Source organism: Anopheles coluzzii, chromosome 2 (assembly GCF_943734685.1).
Source record: "Anopheles coluzzii chromosome 2, AcolN3, whole genome shotgun sequence".
Taxonomy (NCBI): domain Eukaryota; kingdom Metazoa; phylum Arthropoda; class Insecta; order Diptera; family Culicidae; genus Anopheles; species Anopheles coluzzii.
In genome coordinates, this window is record NC_064670.1 from 8,282,673 (window position 1) to 8,308,389 (window position 25,717).

The 25,717-nt window shown below is 44.4% G+C and overlaps 1 protein-coding gene across 3 annotated transcripts in view; it reads right to left on the reverse strand.

Annotated features, from left to right (window-relative positions):
- LOC120951310 (peripheral plasma membrane protein CASK) overlaps positions 1–25,717 on the reverse strand; it is a 192,946-nt gene that overhangs the window by 137,422 nt on the left and 29,807 nt on the right. For all 3 annotated transcript variants that reach the window (XM_040369964.2, XM_040369959.2, XM_040369962.2), the window contains exons 3-11: positions 23,622–23,727; positions 19,446–19,523; positions 18,522–18,703; positions 16,982–17,050; positions 13,186–13,361; positions 12,733–12,855; positions 12,502–12,649; positions 10,675–10,853; positions 9,953–10,120 (exon numbers count right to left, since the gene is read on the reverse strand). In XM_040369964.2, coding sequence (XP_040225898.1) covers positions 9,953–10,120; positions 10,675–10,853; positions 12,502–12,649; positions 12,733–12,855; positions 13,186–13,361; positions 16,982–17,050; positions 18,522–18,703; positions 19,446–19,523; positions 23,622–23,727 — 1,229 coding nt within the window. The remainder of the gene's footprint in view (positions 1–9,952; positions 10,121–10,674; positions 10,854–12,501; positions 12,650–12,732; positions 12,856–13,185; positions 13,362–16,981; positions 17,051–18,521; positions 18,704–19,445; positions 19,524–23,621; positions 23,728–25,717) is intronic.

Genomic DNA, 25,717 nt, shown 5'->3' on the forward strand with positions numbered 1-25,717 from the left:
TTCCGAAACTTTGTTACTCCCACTCAAGTCAATCAAAAACCGGCGAGGATATAGTACGGTCTTGAACCGATTTTTGTGCCGCCTGTATGGGAGCGTATATGCATTTGTACATACGTAAAATACGAAACACCTCATGCCATTTTCCCATCAACCATGGTAGTGGGTGGGTGGTGCGAGGAGTCCATTTTATTTATGCAGCAATATACAAAATTGCAAAACTTTCAAGTCGTAATTTAATGCACAGTAACCTTGCCTCATTCGCAAAACGGAAAGACATTACGACATTACGATGCCCACTCCATCTATCCCGCATGGCAGCGAGTGACGTACGAATATTCAATCATCCAGCAGCAGTAGCATTAGTAGTAGTAGTAGTAGCAGTAGTAACCAACATTCCGGACACTCAAGATGCTCAACAAAACCCTTGCAAGTACGATTGTTGTTCTGTGTGCGCTCGACACTATCCAAAACTCAACGCTCGCGAGTGTCGTTCACCCATGAACCGGAACGCCAAAAAAAAAAAACAGAAAGAACCATCACCATTCGAGCAAATCACTTCCAACCACGCTGTAAAGGCAACACAATCACACCAACTACTCGTTTCGCTTCCACATCTCGTTCGGCCGGAAGCAACAACGGTGGTTTTGCATGCAGCAGCAGTTTGCCCGTTTGTGATGGTGCTGCAACCGCACAGAGCAATAAAACACACTTCAGCTGCTGCTGCTGTTTCCTGGGCCACAACACGTTTTGTGCGGTCGTTTTGGTTCCTTCCTTCAATAAGCATTTTATTACGCGGGCAGTGAGTTTTCATTACGCGCATCGATAAACGATTACTACAGCGATCAGTTACGATTGATAACTAAAAATATGGGAGGCGCTCTTTTTTACCACGTTTAACCAACAAGCAGCTCCCGAAGCATTCAATGGTTTGAAGAACGATATTTAAAGCTGCACATGTTGAATAGCAAATAGGATGAAATAGCACAAACGCCCTTACCGTCCCTGATGGCGAGGGTGTTGTGGAGAGCCCTTTTCATAACGATGTAGGTGGTACAGCATACCACCAGCATACCAGCACACCACCTCGATCTACAAAGCCCTCAACACAAGCACACACACACACAGTTTTAATCCACTGAGTAAATTAAACATTTATTCGCACCAGCGTGCCAGGACCGGGCTTCCCAAAATTAAATCGGATTGCAATCCGGAAAACTCGAGTGTGAAAATATGACTTTCTAAACTATTTCTATTAGATAAATCGGAATGCACATACACACAGACACATTCACCGTCCAGTGCACTCTCCTCCCCAAAAACGATAGCTACTGACCCTATGAACCGTCATTTCAATTTCCGTCCGCCCATGGGTTTGCCACCATCGTCTTTTATCCTTTCCCCCAAATGGAACTCAATCGTTAGTACGTTGTGAATTAAATTAGAAATTTACCACCACTTTGTAAAAAACCGGCACCAACACCAAACCAAACAAAAAAAAAAAAACACACCCAAAAGCCACTTCCCGGGCCAGCAATGACCAACTCATTCCCAGTGTTTGTCCGTTTCAGTGCCCCTCCGCCATACGCCCCCTTCTTCCCGTGCGGAATGGTTTCACAGTTTGAAAATCGTTAAATTTAATTCGATAACATCATACTCCACTGCTACCAGGGTCGGCTACCAAACTCGCACTACACCACGTTAATTCCCGGCCGCTTGCCTTGTGCTTAATACTTTTATTTGCCGCAGCAGTCCGCATTCGCCCCGTTTGTATTACATTTCAAATGAGTGTTCATGCGACGGGGTACTTATCAGCAGGGCTGAATCGTCCCTTTCAATCCTTTTTGGCAGATGCCAATTAAAATCGCCCCCGTTTCCCGCTCTCCCCCACAGGAGCAGCAAAATAGCAAAAGGACCCAGTAATACCTACTGCTGGAGCAAAAGGCGTTCCAAGCTGGACAGATTCAAAAGCCAGCAATCAACAAAATGGACCATTTTTTGGGTGTGATACGCGCGCTAAACACATTTAAAAAAAAATCAATATTTTAAGATGTTGTGGTGGTTCTTTGCGTACGGTAATAATTGACGGCATAAAGAAGACAGAAGAAGAAAAGGTGACGGGGAGTTTAAAAGGCGAATGAATATTTATTTTTCGAAAATGCATTAATTCAAATGAAATGCCGAAACAAAGGAGTAAAGGATCACTGGTGTGCCGTTGCGACAGTAAAGTATGCTTTAAAAAGGCACGTGGGTTACGATTAAAAATAAAGATGGAAAAAGTATAATTATAAAAATAGGCGAAAAGGATATTTTAGTTCGTTTACGGGGCAAATTTATACATCAGCAGTCAGAGCGGTCTGAGTGAAGGGTTGTTCAGAAAAAATATGCACGTCTCTACACGTCTCTACAAATAAACGAGACGACCCAAAGCCTGTTCTAAATAACAACTACACCAACTAGAAGTTTTTACCCCAAATGCAACTAATCCTAAAAACATCTTGGCACATCATTTTATGCAACGTCAATCGAACATTTTCTTGTTGCTTAGTCCACTCAGCTAAAGTTGACAGCTCAACACGCCAAGTGCAGCACTTCTGCTCAAGTAAGCGACACTTGAAAAGCTTCACCGCGCGTACTTTCCTGCGGTAATGCATCTTTTCTCTTTTGGCACTCTTCCCCACGGGCCAGAGGGTCGGTAACCGCATTTCATTCCGTACCGCGTGCACGGTGGTGCGTAAAAATGCTTGTGCCATTACCGCGCTCTGCCAACGGTGAAAAGTTCGCATGCTTCGTCGCGCTGCAACCAAGAGGCGCAACGTCGCTTCCGCAAAACGCACATTCCTCCCGTGAGCCAGGCTAGGTGCAAACCACCCAAAGGGACTAATAAACGCCACCGCGTAACGCGTGGTCGGAAAAAGGGGCCAGCAAAACACCCGTGAATCCTTGGTGCACCCCAACAGTACTTGCTGTGAGGTCGCTCCCGGAGCTCAAACTGTACTCGAGAATATTACAAAAATGGACGCAAACTTACGGAAACACTCTCAGGAGAAATCTTTTCCAACTTCTACCGCTTTACTAAACGTTCACAAAAGGTGAAAACAGGGGTGGCAGTGTGTGTGTGTGTGTGAGAGAGAGAGCGATAGCAAAAAAAGACTACATGAAACGAACCACAGCAAAACCAAAGCGTGCGCCGGGGTAAAGGCGCCAACTGTCACTCAATAACCCGGGCATCCAACACCGTGGAAAAGTTTACCCTCGTGCACATTGCCTTTCATTGGCGATACGACCAGTAATAACATTAATGATAATAAAAGCGACAACAATAACACCATCCGGGAGGAAAAGTTTCCCCGAAGCCCGGCTGCCTTTGCTCCTGCCAAGCGGGGCTTCCTCTGCTGTCACCTAACTTTTAGACGCTTTGCACCAGAGATTTCCCGCCGCAGAGCGTCAACCTTCTCGCCGCCGATTTCGGTGGCTCTATTTTCGGCGATCCAGCTTCCGTCCACCACCCGGGCAGGGCTGGCAAGGGTTGGCGAAAAATGTTCTGCTCACAGCGAAAAACCATGACCACTCCAAAAACCCAGCCGGCGTGTCGCTTCAACAACTTTCCTAAAATGGTACCAACAACTTTTCAACATGAACACAAAGCCTTTATAGGTTTGTGGAAAAACGGACCAACGCACCAAACAGGAAGGGGGCAGACAATGGCAATGTACACGCCGCTGCCTCACGGCATCGTCGTCTTCCATTTGATGGGTTCGATGCCGTTGCCTGCTACCGCACAAAGCGAAGTTAAGTAGGTTCCGGATACGAAATCCGCAACCGTACTACTGTCTGCCGGTGGAGATTTAAGATCTTCACTCGCTGACTATTGATCACGGCTCAACCCAGGCCAGGCCCCGGCGATCTACCAAGCAGCACTACTACCACGGGGTCGGTGAAGTGGCAAATCCGAACCATCAACTCAAATCAATTCCAATTCTACCGCTACACAACACGCTCGTCAGGCGGAAAAATAGAACAGCAACTTTCTGACAACCGGGGCAAAGTTGGACGGCCTGCTGAAAGAAGCAGGCGGCAACAAAGACGTGCTGGTAAAAAGTTACCCCTTTTCTAAACGCTCCGCGCGTGCGAAAATCATAGCTGCCAACAAAAGGCTGCAGATGAGGATATGTACAGCAGCAAACAATGTACCGTATCCGGTAGAGTCAATACATCCACCGCAACACACCAGAATCAATCTCCATTTGTGTCGGGGTTAAACTAATTTCTCCCGTCGGGTGCAAGCGCAATTAATATACGCTTGCACTAGATGGATGACGGTAGTAATGCTGAACGTTTCGTTTCTTCTGCTTCGCTAAGTCGCTTCAAACTTAAGCAGAACCAAGCCACCAGCACCCGAAGTGAAGAATAGCAGAAAAAACACTGCAATAAGTTAAGGTTTTGTAGTGGCAGCAGAGCAGCTGAGCAAGGACCTTCAACTAGAACCACAGTCGTAGAAAATGAACTCGAAACCCTACCACAAAGGTTCGGTTGCCAACGAAACGGGTTGAATCCATTCGCAAAGTATCATCTCAACGTCGCACAGAGGAAACCTCTTGGAAACCACTTAGATTTTAACGAGCACTGATGAAAAGTCAACATTAGCGTAGCTGACTATTGATTGCCATCAGCAACGACGGCTGTGTTGGTTTGGCTGGCGAGTTCTGGTAAAACAACACCAAAATCGAACGTTCAACATGTTGTCTTTAGCTTTCGCGATGATGCGGGAATAGAGTTGCCCTATTGTTGTGTCTGTGAGCCCCACGGTTCGAATAACTCTTAACTCGATTGAGTACCGAGAAGGTCCTGATCTAATTACGAGTGCGGTGTACACATGGTGGTTCACGCTAATCGAATCTAGATTCATTCGGCGAGGCTACACCAACACAGCAGTAATTCGTCTCCGCTGCTGGAACTAGAACAAACTCATCAATAAGCTGGTAGTTCTTTGTCAGGGAATTACCGACCCAAACAAAGCGATTCTGTTTTATTGCACAACCAGTCAGTATTGTCCTAAAAAGCGCTAAAGATATGTTGATGCAACAGTAAGAAGAAATGCTTAGTATGCAGAGCTCATTTCCAAAGCTACATTCTCAGTTTGTGCTATACGATAATCGTAGTTTAAAAGACCGTACTTAGAGACGCTGCACCACTTTAATCTCATTAACTGTTTTGCACTCGATCCCTTGCTAATAGTGCTTTCGTTCCCTGCATCATTCTGCAGCTACGTTACGTCTAATGGTACGAACATCCTCTAACAAACAATGAAACATTACTCTCCATCTGTCACTGTGTGCCCTTTCCGGCCCCTGCGCCTGATACAAAGAAAACTATCAAATACACATTCAGATTATTTCTCTCCTATCAACTCAGCATTCTTCAGCGGTCCCTTTCGTTTGCTGTTCTGTTTTCGTACTCTTCATTTGTTTCACTGTTTTTAACCTTATCTCGGCCACATCCCCATCGTTTATCGTCCCTATGCAAATATTTGCCTTAAAGAAAGCGGGCCACCTACACCAGCGAACAAAAAAAAAGTCAGCTGCATCACCCTCCGCGTTTTCTTCAAGCACCTTGCTGTTTCTTCCCCTTGCGCTCTTCTGCACCACAAAACCGAGCATCAAATCCACTCACTTCACGTGCTCCATAATCAATCACACACCATAAGGCCACGTAAGCGATGTGGAGGTTTGTTTTTCTTTCAGCGGGGTAAGTTCCAGCGGGTTGTTGGCAGAGGGTTTCCCCAACGAGGGCAAACGAAAGCGTAAACGCTGCACCTACAAAATGGTGCAATGAAAAAATGGAGCACATGCACACAGACACACATATGTGTATGTGTGTGCACCGTGTGCACTTGATGGCGAATGAATTCCCGGGAAGAGGACTCTCGCATTCATAATAACACCAGCACAGCAGGCAAGAGGAACATAACACGAAATATGCATGACAACGGCTGTAGAGGAAGATGGAGGGAAAAAAAACGTCACCTTCCATCGTCTGTGGCGGTTTGTGCTGCTGCTCACTCCTTCCGCAAATGCAATCGTGCATGTCGAAGAAGTGCGACGGCGGCAACATCGCATGCAAGTCAACTCGAAGGATACTTCGTATAATCTAGCGCGCTGCGAGCTGCGCTACGAAGCGTGCAGCAACAAGCTAGCGGCTAGGGCTGCGGCAAGCGGTGCGCCGAGCTATATGTTTATAGTTCCTGCAGGATCTAGATTAGTTGGGCGTACGGCGGACACACCAGCGCCCGGCCAGGAAGCAGCAAACCAGCACCAGATGCCGTACATGAAAGCCAACCCATTCACGGATCGCTGGCGACGCCGAACCACCCGTGGACGTGGAAAGATGCAGACTCATTTTTTAATAGCAAACGCTCCAGAGATGAATTCCACAAACAACCATCGGGCGTTGTAGTGTATGGTGTGCGATTTTGTTGTTGTTGTTGTTGCATTGTTGGTTTGTCCTGCTTGCTTTTGCTCCACTATAACACACACAATCTCTAAGTCATCTGCCGTTCTTGTGCACATTCATACACTACGTACACGATGCGCGGCGGCGATCCGCCAGCATCCTTTCCGAGGCTGCGCGGAAATTGGCTTACTGTAGCGGCATGCCATCAGCAAAACTAACATCCCGCAAGCGCTGCGTCGGAATGTAACGTGCAAGGTGGCGTCTACAAGGGTCAGCGAATAAGCCCTGCAATAGTACCAACACCACTATCCGCACCTCCCATGAATTGCAAGATCGTTGGCTGAAAGCGACAAAAAAAACTTTCTTCATGCTTTAAAGTTGATCCCAATAGTAGCGAATACTTGGAACCAAAAGTGTCCGACCCGGCAAAGGGCAACTCTTCGCTGTCGATCCAATCTAGTTTCAGTGTACTTTTTTCCTATTTTTTGCTATACAGTAAATCACGACCCAAGCACCAGACATTCCGGCTACTAAGCGTTTAGTGAAATATATTAAAATGACTGCAGGCAATAGTCAAATATTTAATCATAATGAATGATATATTAATCTGCGAGGGATCCTTCCAGTTCTGGAGCTGCGTTTTTACTATCCACTTTCCTGCTGGACATGAACCTGGAGGTTCGTTTGAGTTCCAACCGTACCAGTGATGAAAGTTTGCTCGTATTCACGAAAGGGGAAAAATCAGATCCTTAAATCCACAGCGGACGGTGCTGTGAGTTTAGGATGCTTCTGTGCTTGAACACACAGGAAAAAGCATGCCTTTTGAAGCTTATCATTCTGCATAAAGGATTTTTTCCCCCTAGAAAGACTTCTTTTTTGTGCACTACTGCATCTAAGCTTTACGAACTCCGAGAGCTCGGGAGAGGTCTGGGTATCTTTCCAATGGCACACTGGACTTTTATTTGGTGCCGGTACCGTACTCTAAAACCCCAACAGCACCAACAGCGAAACTAAATATCTGTTTAGCCTAGCTCTCCGGTGGGTTGGAGTGGCAACGAAAAAACTGACCTGGAAACAATCGGTTTTAACTTTGCCATCGTCTGACCAGAGTTTTGCAGCGGTTTTGTTCGAAGGAGCGAGGGCACGAGCGCTCCAAAAACCTCACACCAAATGGGGCAGTGCAGAAGAAATACGCAAAGCAAATAGCACCGCAACCCGAGCTGACCGTGTCCCTTTTGCTTGCGCATACGTGTGCGAGTGTTATTCGAAGCAAACTAGGCTTGCGGCTCAGCTGTTGCACACCTGGTGCTTTCTGGCGGTGACAAGGGGTAGCCCTATAAAACTTGCCCCTGTATAAGTGAGCATATACACTCACATACAGCGACTATACACTCTCTATTCCGTGCGCTCGTTGACCTTCTTCGGCAAAGGGAAAGGTGACATCACCATTCCCTACCACCGGCACAAGGGCATGAAAAATTGACTCTAGCTACAGCAGCTACCCCGAGCAGCTAGATTTGGGAAAGAAAATCCAGTCAAACGATTTTTCTACCCCGTCCTGCTCTGCCACACCATCTGGCATTGGCATTGGTACTTATCGGTTAAGCATCAAGCGACCGTGTGACCGGAATCGTGCTCGTTTCATGCGCTACACAAGTAGGTATCGGTTTACCGTTTACCGGATGTATCGAACACAGGCCTTTCCCGATGGAAAGCAACTGATTTTGCATTCAAATCTCCCCGGCACGAATGGTGTTGCTCGAGTAGGTAGGTTTTTGTTTGGATTAGACAGAAACGAAAAGAGTTTGCAACGCTCGAGTCCTCTTTCGCTTGACGTTTTTCATTAGTATCTCTTACAACCATAAGAAAGCAAACAAGCAAAAGATATCCAATTTAATTGCATGTTTCGTTTTAATATCTGTGTTTTGCAATCTGCTGCCCTGCTATTTTTATTTTCCTTGCTGTTGTGTCTCTTTACGTGCAAAGCAAGGGAAATGCATTTCTCTAATTATTTAGAACGCACACCGGAGGATGTTACGACCCAACCCCGAGACCGGCCTGAGGTGCTACCAGTTTTATTGACTTTGTGGAACGTAGACACATTTCGTTTCTAATTTGGCAGCGCTTTCGTTTTTCGGCCACGCGCCAAAATAAATTTAAAAAAATCCCATCGACGAATGCTATGTGCAGTCACTTTTAATCATGCTGCTTGACACGCCTCTCATTAAAAAGTTAAATACCGCGCTTTAAGCAACAGACAGTACAGAATTAATGTGATTCCAATGGTGGCCGGCCGGTTGACGTGTACAGGAGCCACTTTAAAAGGCGGACAATGTAGCGAGAAAGTTTTCGGTTTTGTGTTTCATCGTTTGTTTGCTCTGTCTTCGTACCTTTCCGCGCAGCGGATATGCATACGCGGGCCCAAAACAACTGATCCCTGATTTATCTGCAAACCCCACCGCAATAACTTTAGGGATTAGAGCGAAAGAGGGATTTTGTGTCGAATTTGTTTCCCGGTCCCGCGTTCGGTGCACTTTGTTTTCATATTTTCACAAAACACAATGTCAACAAAAGGCACTGCGCCGCATACTTCCAAAATGAAGGAATCTACAGGACCCACACCCACACACACAGTTCAACACGCACAGGGATTATTTCCACTTCCACCCAGAAACAGGATGATATAATTAGAAAAATTTAATTAAACATCATCCGCAGCAAAACCCCTCACGGTGGCCTGCCAAACGCGCGTACGACACGATGGCACTGGTAAACCGGGGCGGAAGAAGGATCAAACGAAAGAAAGAAAAGCAAAAGTATAAAAAATTAGGCACGAAATAACACAACACAAGCGCAAGAAGCCATGAAAAATGAACATTTGTTTTGGATCGACATCGAGAGAGAGAGCGCACAGGGAGGGGGATGGGGGAAAAGCATCAGTATGGTAGCTTTCATGGGAGGGAAACACGGGAAGAATCGATGAAAATTTGCACAATCGTATGGGAAAGTGCGACACAGCACGAGTTGACTATTTCTGTGCCCGCTGCTTCGTAGCGGCGAAACCCGTGGGGAAGAAGCTTTCGCTGCAAGCTTTTCGTACAAAACCAAAAGCTCTGCAACGATGGTTCCCGTCCCGACCGTGGGTAGGCGCGCTGTCAGGATACTAACGCGCCTGCGCGAAATGCAACAGCGAACTGACGGGACCGGCCGTACACGGGAATAAAACCATCCTTAGCACGACCACAAACCCACCGATTCTCGCCACCGACACTGGTGACGCCTGACGGGAAAATTGCAAGCACTTCCATGTGCTGCCGTGTGTACTATGCAACAGGGTTCAAATAAATGCAGCAAACTAAATTGCACGCAACTTAAGCATCGGTAGCGGAAACAGAACGTGAAAAATATGACGCATGGAGACCAGCGGCGGTCCGCGGTATGACGAATGGGGGAGGGGATCCGTACAGCGCTGCTTCCATTCTATCGTTCGCACTCAACCTACCTGAATGTGTGGTGATCCGAGCAGGTTGATAAGCTCCGACTTTTCGCGCACGTATTTGTGTCCCGCGGTGGATGAGATGACATCGATCGCATCCCGACAGCGGCTGATGGCGTCTCCCGGTGGGGCCCGTGATGGATTGATAACCGAACTACTGATTCTATCGAACAACTGCTCCAGCCATCCCCGAAAACGCCCGCGTATAGCAATGCAATTATGTGGTGCGCGTGTGTGGTGATTTGGTCGAATTCATGTCCCACAGTATCGACGTGTTTTGTGTGAGTGTAGTGGAAGCGATCGGTATGAGAATGCCATGTTGTTGAATGGGAAAGGCAGTGTGGTGTTTACAGGTGTCGTTTGTGATGCGGTGAGCAAGCCGAACAACGCGATGATGATGGTCAAACAAATTCGGAAAGGGGAAAAGGAAACCAGAGAACGAAAACAAGAAAAAAGAGAAAGAAGTAAAAGTTAGAATGAAAATCAACCAAACGTATCGTCAGGAGGCATGCGGTATCGCTTGGTCGGTCCTCTACCGGTGGACAAGGAGCACTTTGTTTTTATTAATCTCCGGCGACACAAAACCAATTCGATACCGCGTGAAGTGAAGCACATCATCAAACAGACGAGTGGCAAACTACTATTCTACGCGTCTTCGTACACAAACACCAACACAGAGAAACACACATACATGGAGGATCCATGCGGAAGGAAAACACTTCGATTACCTGCAGCAATTCGTGCAGCTTGACGTCGCGCAGCATACCGGCCAGCATATCTGGATCGCAGTTCGCATCTTGTAAAGCAATGATATCGTCTAATGAGTCAAGAATTTTCTGGATCGCCTCCAGGCCGGCCTCCTCGTCGGCCCACTCGTTGAGGCTTTCCGATGCAGCGCCAATCGCCACTGTAAGGCCCGTCGTCGCAGTGACCCCATTTTGTCGGCGCAAGGGGTAATTATGGTTGAAGGGATGGAGCAGCATGGAGGGAGGCGGGCGCAAAAAGTGGGTGAAGGAGAAGAAAAACGAGAAGAAAAAAGAGAGACAAAACCATAAGCATGAAGAATAGCGGAATTAGTAAGAGGGTGCGATTGTGGCACCCTCTGATTGCGGGAGGAGACCACGCACCAAATGAAGACTAAATGAAGAATATTCATGAATAAAAGACTACTAAAACATGATAAAAAAAAGTTCTTCAAGCTTGTACGCAATAAAAAAAATCAACAAACGCTACTACTCCCATTGTTGTCCTTCCTTTGAGACTAGTACCCGGTAATACTAAGGAGTTTTGCATAGTAATTATTGGTGATTGAAGTATTCCTAATGCTCCATTCAATTGCGCCCAGGGACTGTCAACCATTTCGGTACCATAAAAATATAATCGTAACCCCTTATTTTATTGTCCATATACGTGTTCCTTGCTGTAAACCCATTCACTATAAAATGGCATCATTTCAACATATTCTTACACAATACCCATCGAATACCAGGCATCATGTTGTCGTCAGCAATAAAACGACCATCTCGCAACCGAGATCAGACAGAGGTTATCTTCTGCGATCAGGCCCGTGAACCTCACTTTCCCCCACAGCTACAGTTATATTCCTCCCAGCTAACACGTACCAAGCTCTGCGAGCATAAAATTTTAGCACTGTGCACTGAACATTACCACTCTCGCAGCATTGCAAAGCAGCAGCGTATGCAACAAGTCATCTCGCGGCGTTAAGCCACGTCACGAACCGATGTCGCACAGGACAGCCCCACACGTTCTCATCTCATCTCCATCACCGCCAGCCGGTAACTAAAGCAGGCAATTTCAATAACATTAAAAAAAGACTCCGGCTCCAATGGCTTGGTGGAGATGATTCCGCCGCTACACCGAAGGATGTTGCTGATGTTTCTTCAAGCACGCCACACACATACACATACAAAGAGGCAAAGAAAAAGAAAACACACAGCGGATCCCATTAAAGTGGGTTGCCAGCCAGCCATCGTAGAGCAAGCATCAAAGCAAGTGCAGATATTGCTTTGCCTTCAACTGCTTCTTTTTTTCGCCTTTTTCCAGCTCAGGACGTGACGATAGCCTCCCATTCCTTCGCCAGATTACTGGTTTATGTCACGCCTCCGTGCATTGTTGCCTGCTTTTCGTAGCAGAAAAATAGAAAATACCGCAACGGTGGCAAACAAAAAAAAACAGGTTCAATTGCATTTTAATTACTCGTTAGTCCTGTGGCCTGTGGAGTGCAAACTTTCCCAGTCGGCGAACTGGCACAGTATGCTTTTATGCTAATAATAAGCGAGAACGATGCCGCAGTCAAAGCTCAAGCTAGCTTTAAACAATTCAGCACGATCCAGCACGGTTCGTGCTTCCTTTAAAGGGTCATTCGTTCGGTTGCATCTATGCAAACTGTTCAAACGAAATTTAAATAATTCGATAAACGATAAAAAATCAGCTATTTCCAAGCATTCGACGACACCGGTTATGATACGTCTACTCTCTACATGTAAATTGAACGAAGCGAATCAAAATTCCAATAGCAGTTCGCATTAACTCACTTGAGTCGGTATCCGCACAGCAGAGGGGATCCATCGCTACGCCACCCGCCACCGTTTGCACGGCAGCTTTCAGCTTGCGGCGTGCATTGTACCGCTTCAACTCCTCAACCGTATCGCCCAGATGAATGCGTTGCAGTTTGTCGCGATCCTAAAACGAACGAAAAAAAAGGGAAACGAAACCATCACAATGTGAGGGACGAGCTCAACCTAGACAGCCCCCGCCCGCCTTACCCGTATCCAAGGATGATCCAGCACTTCCGTTATGGTCGGCCGACTGATGGGATTGGGCGCAAGCATCTTTAGAACGAGATCCTTCGCATTGCTCGATATATGTTTCCATTCCGGGGTATCGAGCTGTAACAATGGTAGAGAGCGCGGCAGACACGTTGTCTACGTTATGATTCCATTTCTTACGGCACGTCGATGGCACAACCGCGCAAAGGACATACACATTCACACACGCGCGCAAGCACATGGATAGTGCATGCTGTATTGAATTCTTTCACACAGTACACAAATAGCACCTTAAGGGCAGCAGTGCTCGGAATGCTTCAAATCTTCGCCCTGGGATGCATCCTTCGGATCGATTGACATCGATTCGATAACGTGCCATTCGTGTCATTCAGGGCGGAAGTAGCAAGGAAAGCAGCTTCCAGCCAGACGTACACACATACACATACTTACCGTGACACGACCGCGTGCGATGGCATCCTGTAGCCGCTTGCCGGATCCGTGGAAAGGTAAACGACCGGATAACAGGACGTGCAGCATTACGCCAGCGCCCCACACGTCACACGGTTTGCCGTACACCCGTCGGGCTACTACCTCTGGTGCCATGTAGTGCGGGCAGCCGACTCGTCCTGTTTGTCGTCGCGCGTGCCGTCAAATGTAGAGAAAAGAAATGAGAACAGATATTTGGTTATACTTGTGTGCCGGTTGTGCAGCCCTTCGATGAAGCGGTGATGGATAAATATAACAAAATAGTTTAGCGTTAAGCTTGTTGACGTAAGAAACCGAAGAATCGATGAAAACAGCGAGAGAAAGCATTTACTAGCTTGTACTATCATGTTTTGCCAGGTGCGTTCAGACTTTTACGCTGATTCCATGCTTTATGTGGAATACATAGACTCGTCGTAAAAAGCAACTTTCAAGTGAGTGCCGCTAGAAGTTTGCCGCTTTTTGTATCAGTTACAGCGACTTGGGCGACGTGAAAGTGAAAGTAAAATACAGTTCCGAGGCAAAAGCAATTGTTTACATAATGCATAATCAAATCTACCTACAGTGCATGTTTTTGTAATGTGCCGTGTCCTTGCTGTAACACTTTTATCTCGTAATAAACCATTCTTTTGTATCGTACGATAAGCGCATGCTAAAGCGTTTGCATTTACATCTGAATGTGCTTCGATCGGCACGCTAGTGCAATCAGTCATGCGTCAATCATTCCTGAAAACACCGCCCAAAACACATTTTAGTTACTTTTTCATCCTCACTAGACCTATCATTTTCGCCTATCTGACCATCTGGGCGGAAGATCGCTAAAAGCGATAGCTTGCCTTCAATTCAATAAAACCTTCGAGATCGGTTTGGTTCGGTTAGCCGGAAAAGCTATCTACCAAATCACTACCCCTCTGCCTAAATACCTAACCACTGCTGAACCGTGCTTGTGTGCGAACTCGGGACATTCTCCGACCCCACCCTGGTATCTACCAGACCCCCGTGTCTGACAAATTGAAAGTGATTTGGAATTCCGTAAACGTGTTTCGATGGACACACACCGGTCGTTACTGAACGGTGGCCATGGGTAGGATTATAAGACCATCGGGACACCTTTAGCTGGGTAAGGATAAGCTTAGGATACGGACTGTTATCATATTGTGTTAGCGCGTATGGGTCGGAATCCTCGTGTGATATCAACGTACGAACGTCATCATTCCTAAGCAATTACTTTATCAATCAGGCTGATGCGGAATGGCACCAAGATATCGATTCGCATATTTGCCACGGACGGATAGCCAAAACATCATCGTAACGCTTCACACTCTCAGTTCTGACCCGCCTGAACACATGTTTAACGTTCTCTTGATAGCAATGCAATCTAGAAAAACCACTAGATCTATTTTGGGAGTTTTTTAACATCCGTCTACAGATAAACTCAATTTGTCGGGCGCAAAACCCCAACATTCAAATCCCGTTTCTATCAGAAACAGAAACAGAAAGTTCCTAATTTATCTTCCAAACTTGCCGGACCGGACCTTGTATTTCGATAATTCAGAGAAAATCCCTAAAACTAAACCGTACAGAAACTTTCACGCCAACCAGCCAAGTGTTGGTTCCGGGCTTCGGTTATTCGTCTGAGGAGATTTTCTTCACACCAGCACCGCATACGATCCCTTTGCGAAAGCTTGCCGGGCACTTTATTACATTCGCCGCTAAACGGACATACTTCTGCTGTCCCCTATCCTCGCCATTCATAATGCGGACCAATCCAAATGCCCATGTGCATAAGGCATAGGACCAGCTGAGCTGGACGTTTAGCTATTATTAGCAGAAAAACACACACATACACACGCCCACGCAAACTCAACGGACTTTATTCAAACCCTCTTCAACAATCGCACCACCACCCACAGCATTACATTACGGTTACCTTTTTCCTACGCGTTGCTGGAACCATTACACAGCTTGCGACACACTCGTGGTGCTTCACTGGCTAAATATTTGAACAACAAACTGTTGGTTTCGTTAAGTATCGTCCAAACTTTGGCCGACAGTTTGCCGTACTGCGATACAGCTCTGCCGGTTTCAACACCGTATGGTTTTACAAGAGTATTTACGTAGGATAAACTCACACCGGCAAACTTCGACAAATTGGAATACCACAAAAAGTTTTGCCTGCTATACCTTTCGCAAATTCCAACCGGACATTCAAGTGTTTCCGACCAGTGCGGGGGTGGGTATGATTTTTTAATGGTGCCTGTTCATTCTACACGGACTTGCTTGTCACCATCTTAATATTGAATGTCCTATGAATAACTGTTTCTCATCACTTGAAAACTAATTTAACAGAGACAAGCGCTCGCAAAACAACACACAATAGAAACGGCTCATACTAAACACAAAACAATTCGGCAGACGCATATTTTATGGAGCAATAATGGTTTCTTTTGGTTCAATAATTTATCACCCATTTCACAGTTTGTTCAACGAAACCATGAAACAATGCTTAACGCGTCACAGGACCTGCAGCGCCGGGTTCAACATTCAAGATTGCTGCCTTCGAAAGGTACGGAACGGCGTTTAGCGGTTTAAGTTCAAGTAAAACTTTTCTCATTTTATGCAAATATCCCAAACCGTACCGAAAGTAGTAACCCTAAATGTTTGTGAGTGTGTGTGTATGTGTGTCAAGGTGTGCACGGTCCGTCAGACAGCAGAAGCAGCTGGAAATGATTTGCCACTCCAATAAACCGCATGTTCTTTTCGCTTTGATCGAAAACTTAGAGTAGAGCCGGGGTTGAACAGATGGATGGCGCATGGGAGACAGCAGCTTGACTTTCTTGCTTCACTTTACACGCCTACATCTTCCGTGAGCTTTCGGAGCATGAATACGCTTTTAATCGGCACCCCGAGACGATGGAAAACGAGAAACAGCTTCATAGCTCTCCTACCCCCAAAAACTTTCCATTCAACTGCACAAAAGTTATTGTCCTTCGTAAAATGTCGCAAAGCAAACAGTGGAAAACCGGTTCGTTAGAAACCAGTTCGTATTTATTTTCCGTATTCAGTGGATAAGGTTTTGAATCTGTGCACAGTGCAAGTGAATGAGAAAGCAATTCAGATAAGCACAAAATAATCATTCGACGTCACGTGGAACCGAACTATTTACACACATAGGCAATCAACCGTATACAACATTTTACTATACCAATGATGCATGTATGAAAGATGGAATAGTTATTTATGCCAAACTATTATTTTTACAATACCTTTTCTGCATTTAAATACTTATAAGAGAAGGCACACATAAAACATTAACTACCGTCTGTCTGTTACCGATTGCGACCCGTTTGTCCGGTTTGCACTGGTATTAACGACACCGAAAACAAATCCAGCGAAACAAAATGAAATGAAAACGATGCGAGCAAAGATGCCCCAAGAATGTAGCACCAACCTCACAACGATACAAAAGGCAAGAACAATCACAAATGTGTGCGTGTGTGAGAACAAACAAAAAAGAAACGCAACCGTTTTCAAGCAGATTGATGCGAAACAGATAAAACAACGTCCGTGTGAGATGAGAGAAACCAAAACAACAGCGACGAGAGTAAATGGGTATGGAAATGAACACAACAGCAGACAAAAATCAACCATAGTTAAAGATAAATGCACACCAAAGAAGAAGAAGAAGAAGAAGAAGAAGAAGGGTGATAAACAAAAACAAACGAACACACACTGTTTGGATGGTGCTGTGCTTGCTGCTTACCCTCGCTATCTGTTTTCAGGTAGAGCTTTCCTCTCGGACTCAAAAACGAACGATGGGGGTCGAGTCTTTCTACAATCATCGTTCCGACCATTTTTCCGGTTTCCCCCCACACTCCCACACACACATACACGCCGTGGTTGGCACAAGGGTTGTGCATGTGTTGGTGGGTTTATGTGTGCGAGTGTGTGTGTCAGTGTTTGTTTGTGTTTGCAAAAGCAAACATGTTGACCGAAAAAAGAATGTAGATGAAAAGATGCGGAAGAAAGAGAAAGAGAGAGAGAGAAAGAGATTGAGTGCATGAGTGAAAACAAATTGTAGAGCCGTGTCCTGTGGTGGGAAAGGAGGAGGAATGTTGTTAGTGAAAACAATGCAGCACACACCCACTTGGTTTGCGTTATCATCAACAGACTGCAAAGTCCTGCGCTAAAAAATACTATTAAAAGGGTGAGGTATAATAACTCACAATGGCACAGGTAGCAACAGAATTCGTTTTGTCCGCCTGTAGTGAGGGATAAGTTTTACAGAAACTACATAGAGTAAACCGGGTAGGTTCCGGTAAAGGCTTTTTCTAATTTTTTATGCTAAAACAATACAATACAATTGAAACTACCATTCCGACGAAGAGGGATAACTAATTTAAACATTCAAAATCACTCTTAGGTTGGGACATGGCTTTCGCAACCTAAATCAAACAACAGCTTTCACCGTTCCCATTCAAGCACATATCACTCGATGTTATCCGATACCGGTTTGACGATGGCCTTTTTTTACATCATTGAGCCTCTCACCAACAGGATAGCCACAGAGCGAAGAGTTGTGCCCTTTTAGCAAACCGCACAAACCGAACACCGCACAAATTTTCCCACGAGGAAAATTTATCATTAATTTACCGCTCGGGCCTTATTAATTCAGTGCGTGAACCATCCAATTAATTATCTTTCGACACTGTCCATCACTGGTAATTGTAAGGCTAAGATATACCTTTGTTGCGACCTTTCCTTGGCTGATACACGGCATGCTTACACTGCCTTAAATTCCATACTCTGATTATTGAAATGGTTTAAAATGGAAAATAATTCAAATGGAAAATGAAAGATGATAAATAGTAAGTATGTTGAAATGTTTCAGTCCTTTAGTTTGAAAACTATCAGTCAAACAAAACATCATGCGCCTCCATTTACGCAAAAGTTTTAAGCCATAACCTTTGTTATTTACGCTACAGATTGTCAAATACAGGTGAATAATTTTTTTCAAGGATAATTGAATGAACAGTTAAGCGAATAAACAAGTTAATAACTTATTTATACATTTAATGCATAATCTTGAATTCATTAAGCATATGAACTTTAATTCAATAAATGAAATGAAACATTTTACATTTTTCTACAGCGGATATACCAAACACACTAGTACAATCGAAGCTTCAGTTCTTTTTTTTCTTCATTCAGTTCTTTAAGTATCAGTAAACATATTATTCATCCAGTTCTCATAGAAGTCTTACCACCGATAACGCATACAACATTATCCCAATCAAACTTACCATGCGTCTCCACCGAATCGCGTCCATTGGGAAGCTGAACAGCCGAACCGAATCCACCGAGTTTGACAGGTGCCGAGTTGTCTGCCGTTGCCAACAGGGCACAGGCGGGCCGTACATCCCGATGAATGATGTCGTTCTCGTGACAGTACCGTAACGCCTCCAAAATTTGCCGCAAATAGTGACTGAAATGAATGCAATTTACGACCCGCGCACGACCAGCCCCACCGGCGGAAGTGCACAGAGAAAAAAAGCGATTAGCAAACGCATGACTTCAATCGGATATAAAATTATCGACCGAACGAGCAATTCGAGGCACCGCCAGGAACTGGCGTTACTAGATGATTCGCGCTAAAATTCAATTATTTACACATGATAAACAATGGAATCATCGATGCGAGTACGCATCCACAGAACAATTAAACAAAAGCACTGATATTAGATTAAGGGCTAACTATTTCGAGGGAAAATCTTCCTCCCAAACCTACTGTACTTTTTTACAAACCGGCTCATATATCATGTGTTGTATTAATTCGATTCGATTAAGAAGGAAACATATCTAGATCCTGTTTCAATTATCCTACGATTATCTTCAACCTCTCTATATTCAATCGATAGAAACATCGATCCATTTTTTTGGATTTCTGCTCAGCAACAGACCATCTCAAATAATCCATTAATGTTTTATCTAATATCACGATTTATTTTATCACGCCCTAATCATATTGATAAATTGATACATTGATACTCCTTCGCATCCTACTGGCACTCTATCGACCAAACAACAAGAAAATGATTAAACACAGAATTCCTCTCTTTTCTACCCTCGCAGCACGACCACATCTGTTATCTGCTATCAAAAATGTGTTTCTCCGGAACGTGATAGCAGATAGCAAAAAATATATAGATCCGAACCATTTTACTTACCACGCTACTGCCTCACTGTACACAAATCCTGCCACGGCCCGACGAACCACCTCAAAGCAAATGTCTGATCCTTCCATGCTGTGTCCGATGTGATTGGTGTGGGCGACGTTGAAGAGTATGCGTATTGTACGACACCCGGCACAACCACGGCGAGAGCGGGGGAAACAAGAATGAAAAGAAAAGCAAAACGTTGTATCAAGTTTACCGAAGCTTCGATGACAAAGCAAACAAACGTCGACATCGATAGTGACGTGGCGCAAACGCTTCACGGCGGGCCGAGTAATCAAACACTGTGCACGTCCGTACCACTCCCCACCCGCCCTCGTTGGGTGGCTATGACCGGAAATAAAAATCTGGGCGAAAAAGTACACCACACCAAAACGACACTCATCAATCCATCGTTCTACAACACGAAATATTTCATTCCATTTCCCGGGAGACTGATAGCGCTTGAGACTGCGCTGGGAAAGTCTGATACCCGCCCGTTGTTGATGGTGGGAAGCACTCGCGTTGGCTTCCAACGCGAGCTTGATTTCGAACGCCGATCACTAACGTCAACTCTGCCTAATGCACGACACGGTAACGAAATTAAGCATGATAAAATATGATAATGACAAAAGAGAACTGGTCCATCATGAGCTGGCCGCTCGTTGCGATATGATGGTTTCGCTGATGGGTGCTACATAAACGGAGCCAGAGCTGAAGTGTTCTGTTGAATGCTGAGCCGAGTGATTGAACCGCTAAAGTGCTGTGAAAACATTAACGACAACGGCACGTTCTGCCAACGCTATGGATGCGTTTGAGCAAGAATGATTTACCGAATCAATCACGCTAACACCCCTTTATTTAAAACTCATCGACTCGTTTCAATAGCAGAAGGCTTTCTAACGAAAGCATCAATTATCAACTTGAAACACGATGCTGCGTATTTTTTACATACCATTTTTAGCAACGAAAATGAACCAAAAAACATAAAATAATATAAACATACAGAAGCAATAAAAACAAACAGCAGGAAATTTTTTTTTCCTGCTGTTTGTTTTTATTGCTTCTGTATGTTTATATTATTTTATGTTTTTTGGTTCATTTTCGTTGCTAAAAATGGTTTCTGGTTTTCTATAATTGCTGCAATATTCTGGCGTATGAAAAGTTCAATTGGAATAACCCAAGCTCAAACTCTTCTTTTCCATGCTATTTGCCATTCAGCACCAAGCATCAGCACTTCTCAAATCAAAAAAGCTATCGTTCAATCAATTTTTACAGCTTTTGATAATATCCCATAGACCAATTTCCTGCTGGGACGCAGCTCGGCCATACTGCCGTGTGGTCGTTTAACTAATAATCCCTACCGAAACGTGATGCTATAACGTTTCGTTCGATTCGATCCTCTTTATTAATGAACAGCAACCGAACGTACAAACAAGACATGAACAGCAACAACAACAAAAAAAAAACAAAAGAGAATGGCGAGCCAATATTTCAGCACGATGGAAAAATTGCTCTTCTAATCTGGCATTTCCCTCACCACTTATGCATTCTCGCAAAGATCGGGAAACGATAGTAAATTTAAAAACCCTATGCACAACGCCACGAAAGAGTAAGGTCTGTTTGATTGCTTCCGATTGATACAAAAAAAAAATATATTGGCAAATTTTCACCCCAACATTCGAGAGCCCTATACGCAATCAACTTCCGTACGTGACCATTAGGCGTGGAAACCCCTTACGAGCGTGCAAATGAATCACAGAAATCAGCACATGAAATGGTGTATTAATGTACACCAATACGTTGGACAGCAAAGTACCCTCAATCCGCGTTTGAAATAATGCTTGCATAAAATATAGAATGAGCTGGAACAAATCTCTTCTATGAGCAATTACGCTCACAAGTATTTATCTGTAGTTCCTGCAGTAAATACTCCAGCGCATACTCAAGCACCATTGCTGTGCTTCGGAACTGTTTAAAAAATAACACAAATATTCTGTAAATTCTGGATTTTTCTACAATAAATTTTTTAATGTTTTGTTTGTATTTTCGTACCCGTATCAAATTGTAGCCTGAATGAAGGGGTTTCAAGGTTTTAAATATCTTCAATTGAGCCATTTCTTCCAAAATGAACAATTGTCTTCTGGTAGATGTACAGCTCGAACGAGATTCATACTAAGCAGATAATACAAAACATCGTTTTCCAGCAATACCACCAGCAAAAAAGCGAATGAAACGATATTTCAGGCATCATACGGCAAACAATATAGAAGTGTGTCCCTTTGTATCACTTCTACGCGCTTCTACGCCAATAACAAACCAAACTTCGACGGGCACAATTTCCACCGCAACATATTCGCAAACGGGCAAAGGACAAAAGTTTCTCTCACAATAGCAGCTACTTATATTGTTATTGAAATAGTTTTAATTCAGTTTCGTCCTGTCCTGCGTTTCTGCCGATTCCAACCACCTAACGCTACCAAAATTCGGAGCATTTTCATTGGGTGGTATATCTGTTCTTTTCTCTTTTGTTTCCTGCTGTTAAATCTATACCACATTATTTCGGGCAAGCACATTTGGTTCAATGTCGTGTCAACCACGAGCCGGAGGCGGGGAAGCAAACATTCCTGCTCAAACAATCAACCCTCACCCAGAGTGTATTTTGCACACCGTTTCCTTTAACTCAAAACCAGCTGTGCTCTCTAGTCGCTCAATATCGCTTTTGGGCAGAAGGGCAGCTAAAAAGGATAACCATTTCCTTCCGCGCTCCTATCCGGCAACAAGCGCCGGGCGGTAAACTTCTCTCCCTTTCCTTTCAATAAAATCTAATTACACTAATTCGATCAGAGCTCAAAGCGTTCGAGGCTTCTGCTCTCTGTGGCGTATCCTTTCTTTAAGCGCAAACACTTTCCTCCCACTCGTTCCCATTTTCTCTGCTGAGACAAGCACTGCTGACCTGAACATCAAACTATCGAAAAGGCACCTACCAGCGTGAATGCACCATCATCCTTCGGCTTCCAGGAACAAGTCAAGTCCATCAACATCAAATCAAGTCGCCTACATTGTACGGGGAAAAGTTTGCATTCTACAACGTACAACGACTTCGTAACATCTTTTATCCTTAGTCAGCGAACAAACTGTCCGCTGACCAATACTGTCCGGCTCCGGCCACTTAAGATGATTCGACGGAAAATTATGCCAGTGGTAATCATCTCCAAAAGTCCACTTTATTTCTGCACGCTCGTTTCATCGCTTGCCCGCCTCCCCCGGTCAGTGAGTGTTTAAATCGATCGTATCTAGACCACTTCTTACGAAGCGAAAGTCAAAATGTGATGAAAGTGGTACAGGACATCCACAAGCAATGAATCCGTAAAATATTGATCGGAAAAAGTCGTACCCAGCGCAGGTCCGGCCATGGTTGGCGATCCACCACGGGAGCCGAAGAGCTTGATGTTTATCCATAATCATAAATTTAGATGCGTGCCAAAAAATGGAGGGCATTTCAAGAGATCGAAAAATATTCCAGATGCGTATCAGTGGCGGGAATGGGTTCCTGCGTACGGTTATTTCCAATTCTACTTTATGCTTCGCGCTTATCATCACGCACGAATGAGCGTCGTACAAAAAAAGATGCATAAAATATGCCCATAAAGGGGCTTTCCAAAATAAGCACGCCCAGTTCCAAGGAAAAGAACCTGAAGCTGTAGTGGGCTAGTTTCAATTACAAAGAGCTTTGGGGTTTCAAACTGCTTATGTTTAGTATAAAATGGGTTTTAACATGTTTCATTTCTCATATAATCGTATCAAATCGATAACAGTAACAATGTATGCCTAACAGACGATTTTGTAACAATACATATTTGATAAAAGCAGTAAAAAGCGACGCACTTATTTGCGTTCACAATAGCACGTATCAACTGCAACAAGATATACCACGAAATTCCATTCTTTAGCCAACATCTTCCACCGCAGATTCGCGAAGCTTTACCTTTTAATACCCTCATTTGTGGACTATTCTCCAGAAATGCAGGATTCTCTCCCACCCCGAGCACATGCAAAGCATTTGCGTGTCTATTTATTACAACTCAAACATACTGCATCTCCAAGGATACGAAACCAACGCACAGGAGTTGCGTCACGGCGCCTTGGGTTCCATTTGCACAACGGGCAAATAACATTCATCATACTTACTACTCGAACACCATGTACAGCATTCCTTCCGAGCTGTACGTTTCCAGCAGCTCCACGATGTGCGGATGTTTCAGCATGTGGCATATTGTGGCCTCCCGCTTCAGATCTGTAATGGACGAGGGAAGTAGACAGGCAGCATAAGTCTTCACAGTTCGAAGATTTCCACGAAAAACGACGCACAAAAACTTTTGTTATTTTCAGAAAAAAAATTAGGCACAGAAGCGGTAAATAAGAAAAACCAGCTATTTTAGATAAAGATAACAGAGAATTCCACCATCGTAAACATATCGCCTCTTTTGTGCGGTGCTGTTCTGCTCGGCAAGATAAAAAGGGATGTAACAGATAGAGTATCAGACAGCCTTAATTTCAGCCATGTTTGGCGTCGGTTCTGCAAATAAATTTGTGAAGCTTGTGATTTGTTTGTTCTGGATTGTACAGTCTTTTGATCTTGTCGATGGTAAACAACAACTGAAAAGCAAAAACAAAAATACAACTTACATTCTGAATTTAAAAGCGGTACCATACTCTGCCTTTTTGCTATGCAGTAAAAAGCATTGACAAGGTTTGTCAGAAGCAAGTCACATTGAATAACCGTCACCATGAAAGTTTAGCTTCATTCCTTTCGGTTTTTTCTCCGTTATTTTTTGTTGATGATCTGAGGCTGTAGCTACACACGATTTTCAATTTTTCCGCAAGCATGAAATTTTGCAATAATATTATATTTTCCCTTCTTGTAAAATAAATCAAATTGCTCGTTAACATTCACGCCATTAAAATGGAATTATTTCTTACACCATCAGCCCGGTTGAAACAAAAACCAAGCTACAGGTTTGATACGATAACAAACAATGTATGCGCGTGCACCACGGGCAAAATAATCAAATGCCGTTCAACGGCTCGGGGCTCAAAATTGCTTCATTTCCATTCCAGCAATTCGACCACGGGAAGGAGGCGTGGCAACTAGATTCTCGATCGGCGACCTAATCCCACGGGCCGTTTAAATAGAGCGAGCAACAGCAGCTGCATCAGAAGCAGCTACAAACGTCAACCACCGGCGGCAGGACAAAGCCAACCAACAAGCCAAAAAGCTCTGAAAAATCAGCAACTCCACGGCGGCCTACGAAGCCAACATACGCCATCGTAGGCCCCTTGTCAGGCACATACAAGCCAGAAGCAAATGCTAAAAATGGGGACCACACTTTACCAAAATATCACGGCATGTAATTCAGTGACGCGCTCGTAGATCTGCATATATAAGCTGGCATGAATTCCTAAGCAGGCAACCCTTAGCACAGCCTCTTGCATTGAGAGGGAAGCATACATGGCAATATAGAAGCCAGCTCTACAGTCAGATTTACAGTGAAGGAATAATATATTTCCCTATTCGTGTATAGGATCATTTATAATTTAAGTAAACATTTAAATATAATTAGTATTCTATCCATTAAAATAATCGTTTTTGTATGACTATCGATCTATTTCATTACACGTTGTTTGATGTAAAGTGATTTTTACGATAACATAAATGAAAACATATATAAACTTTTGAACAAACATGTACACCGTAATAAACTAGCTGTTTATATAAATTCCGATTGAAATGACTGTTAAGTTACAACGCTAACCACCTTAATTAGGTATTCGCAACTAGTTCACTGGGGCCTTGTAACAAGTGAAACGCTTACAGGGAATGATAACTCTACCCTATTGACACTATTTATTATACCTCTGTGAACCCATACGATGAGCACACACTGTGCCCGCCGCCATAATACCGTGCATGTGTTCGAGTGAAGCACATGACCAACATACCGATGGAACTTTTGCATTCATTAGAACATGTAGTAGCAGCCAACCAGACCAAACCATCATCAAACCAAAACTTCGCCATGACTTCACCTCGTCTTCGCAGGAGAGGTCATGTTGTAGTGGGATTCTTTCTCGTAGTGCTGGCACCCGTCGTATACCTTCCCCCACGCTCCATAACTTGGCCGGAAATTGAATTCTTCTCATCACATGCACACACAAACACACACACACACACACACACACACACACACACACACACACACACACACACACACACACACACACAA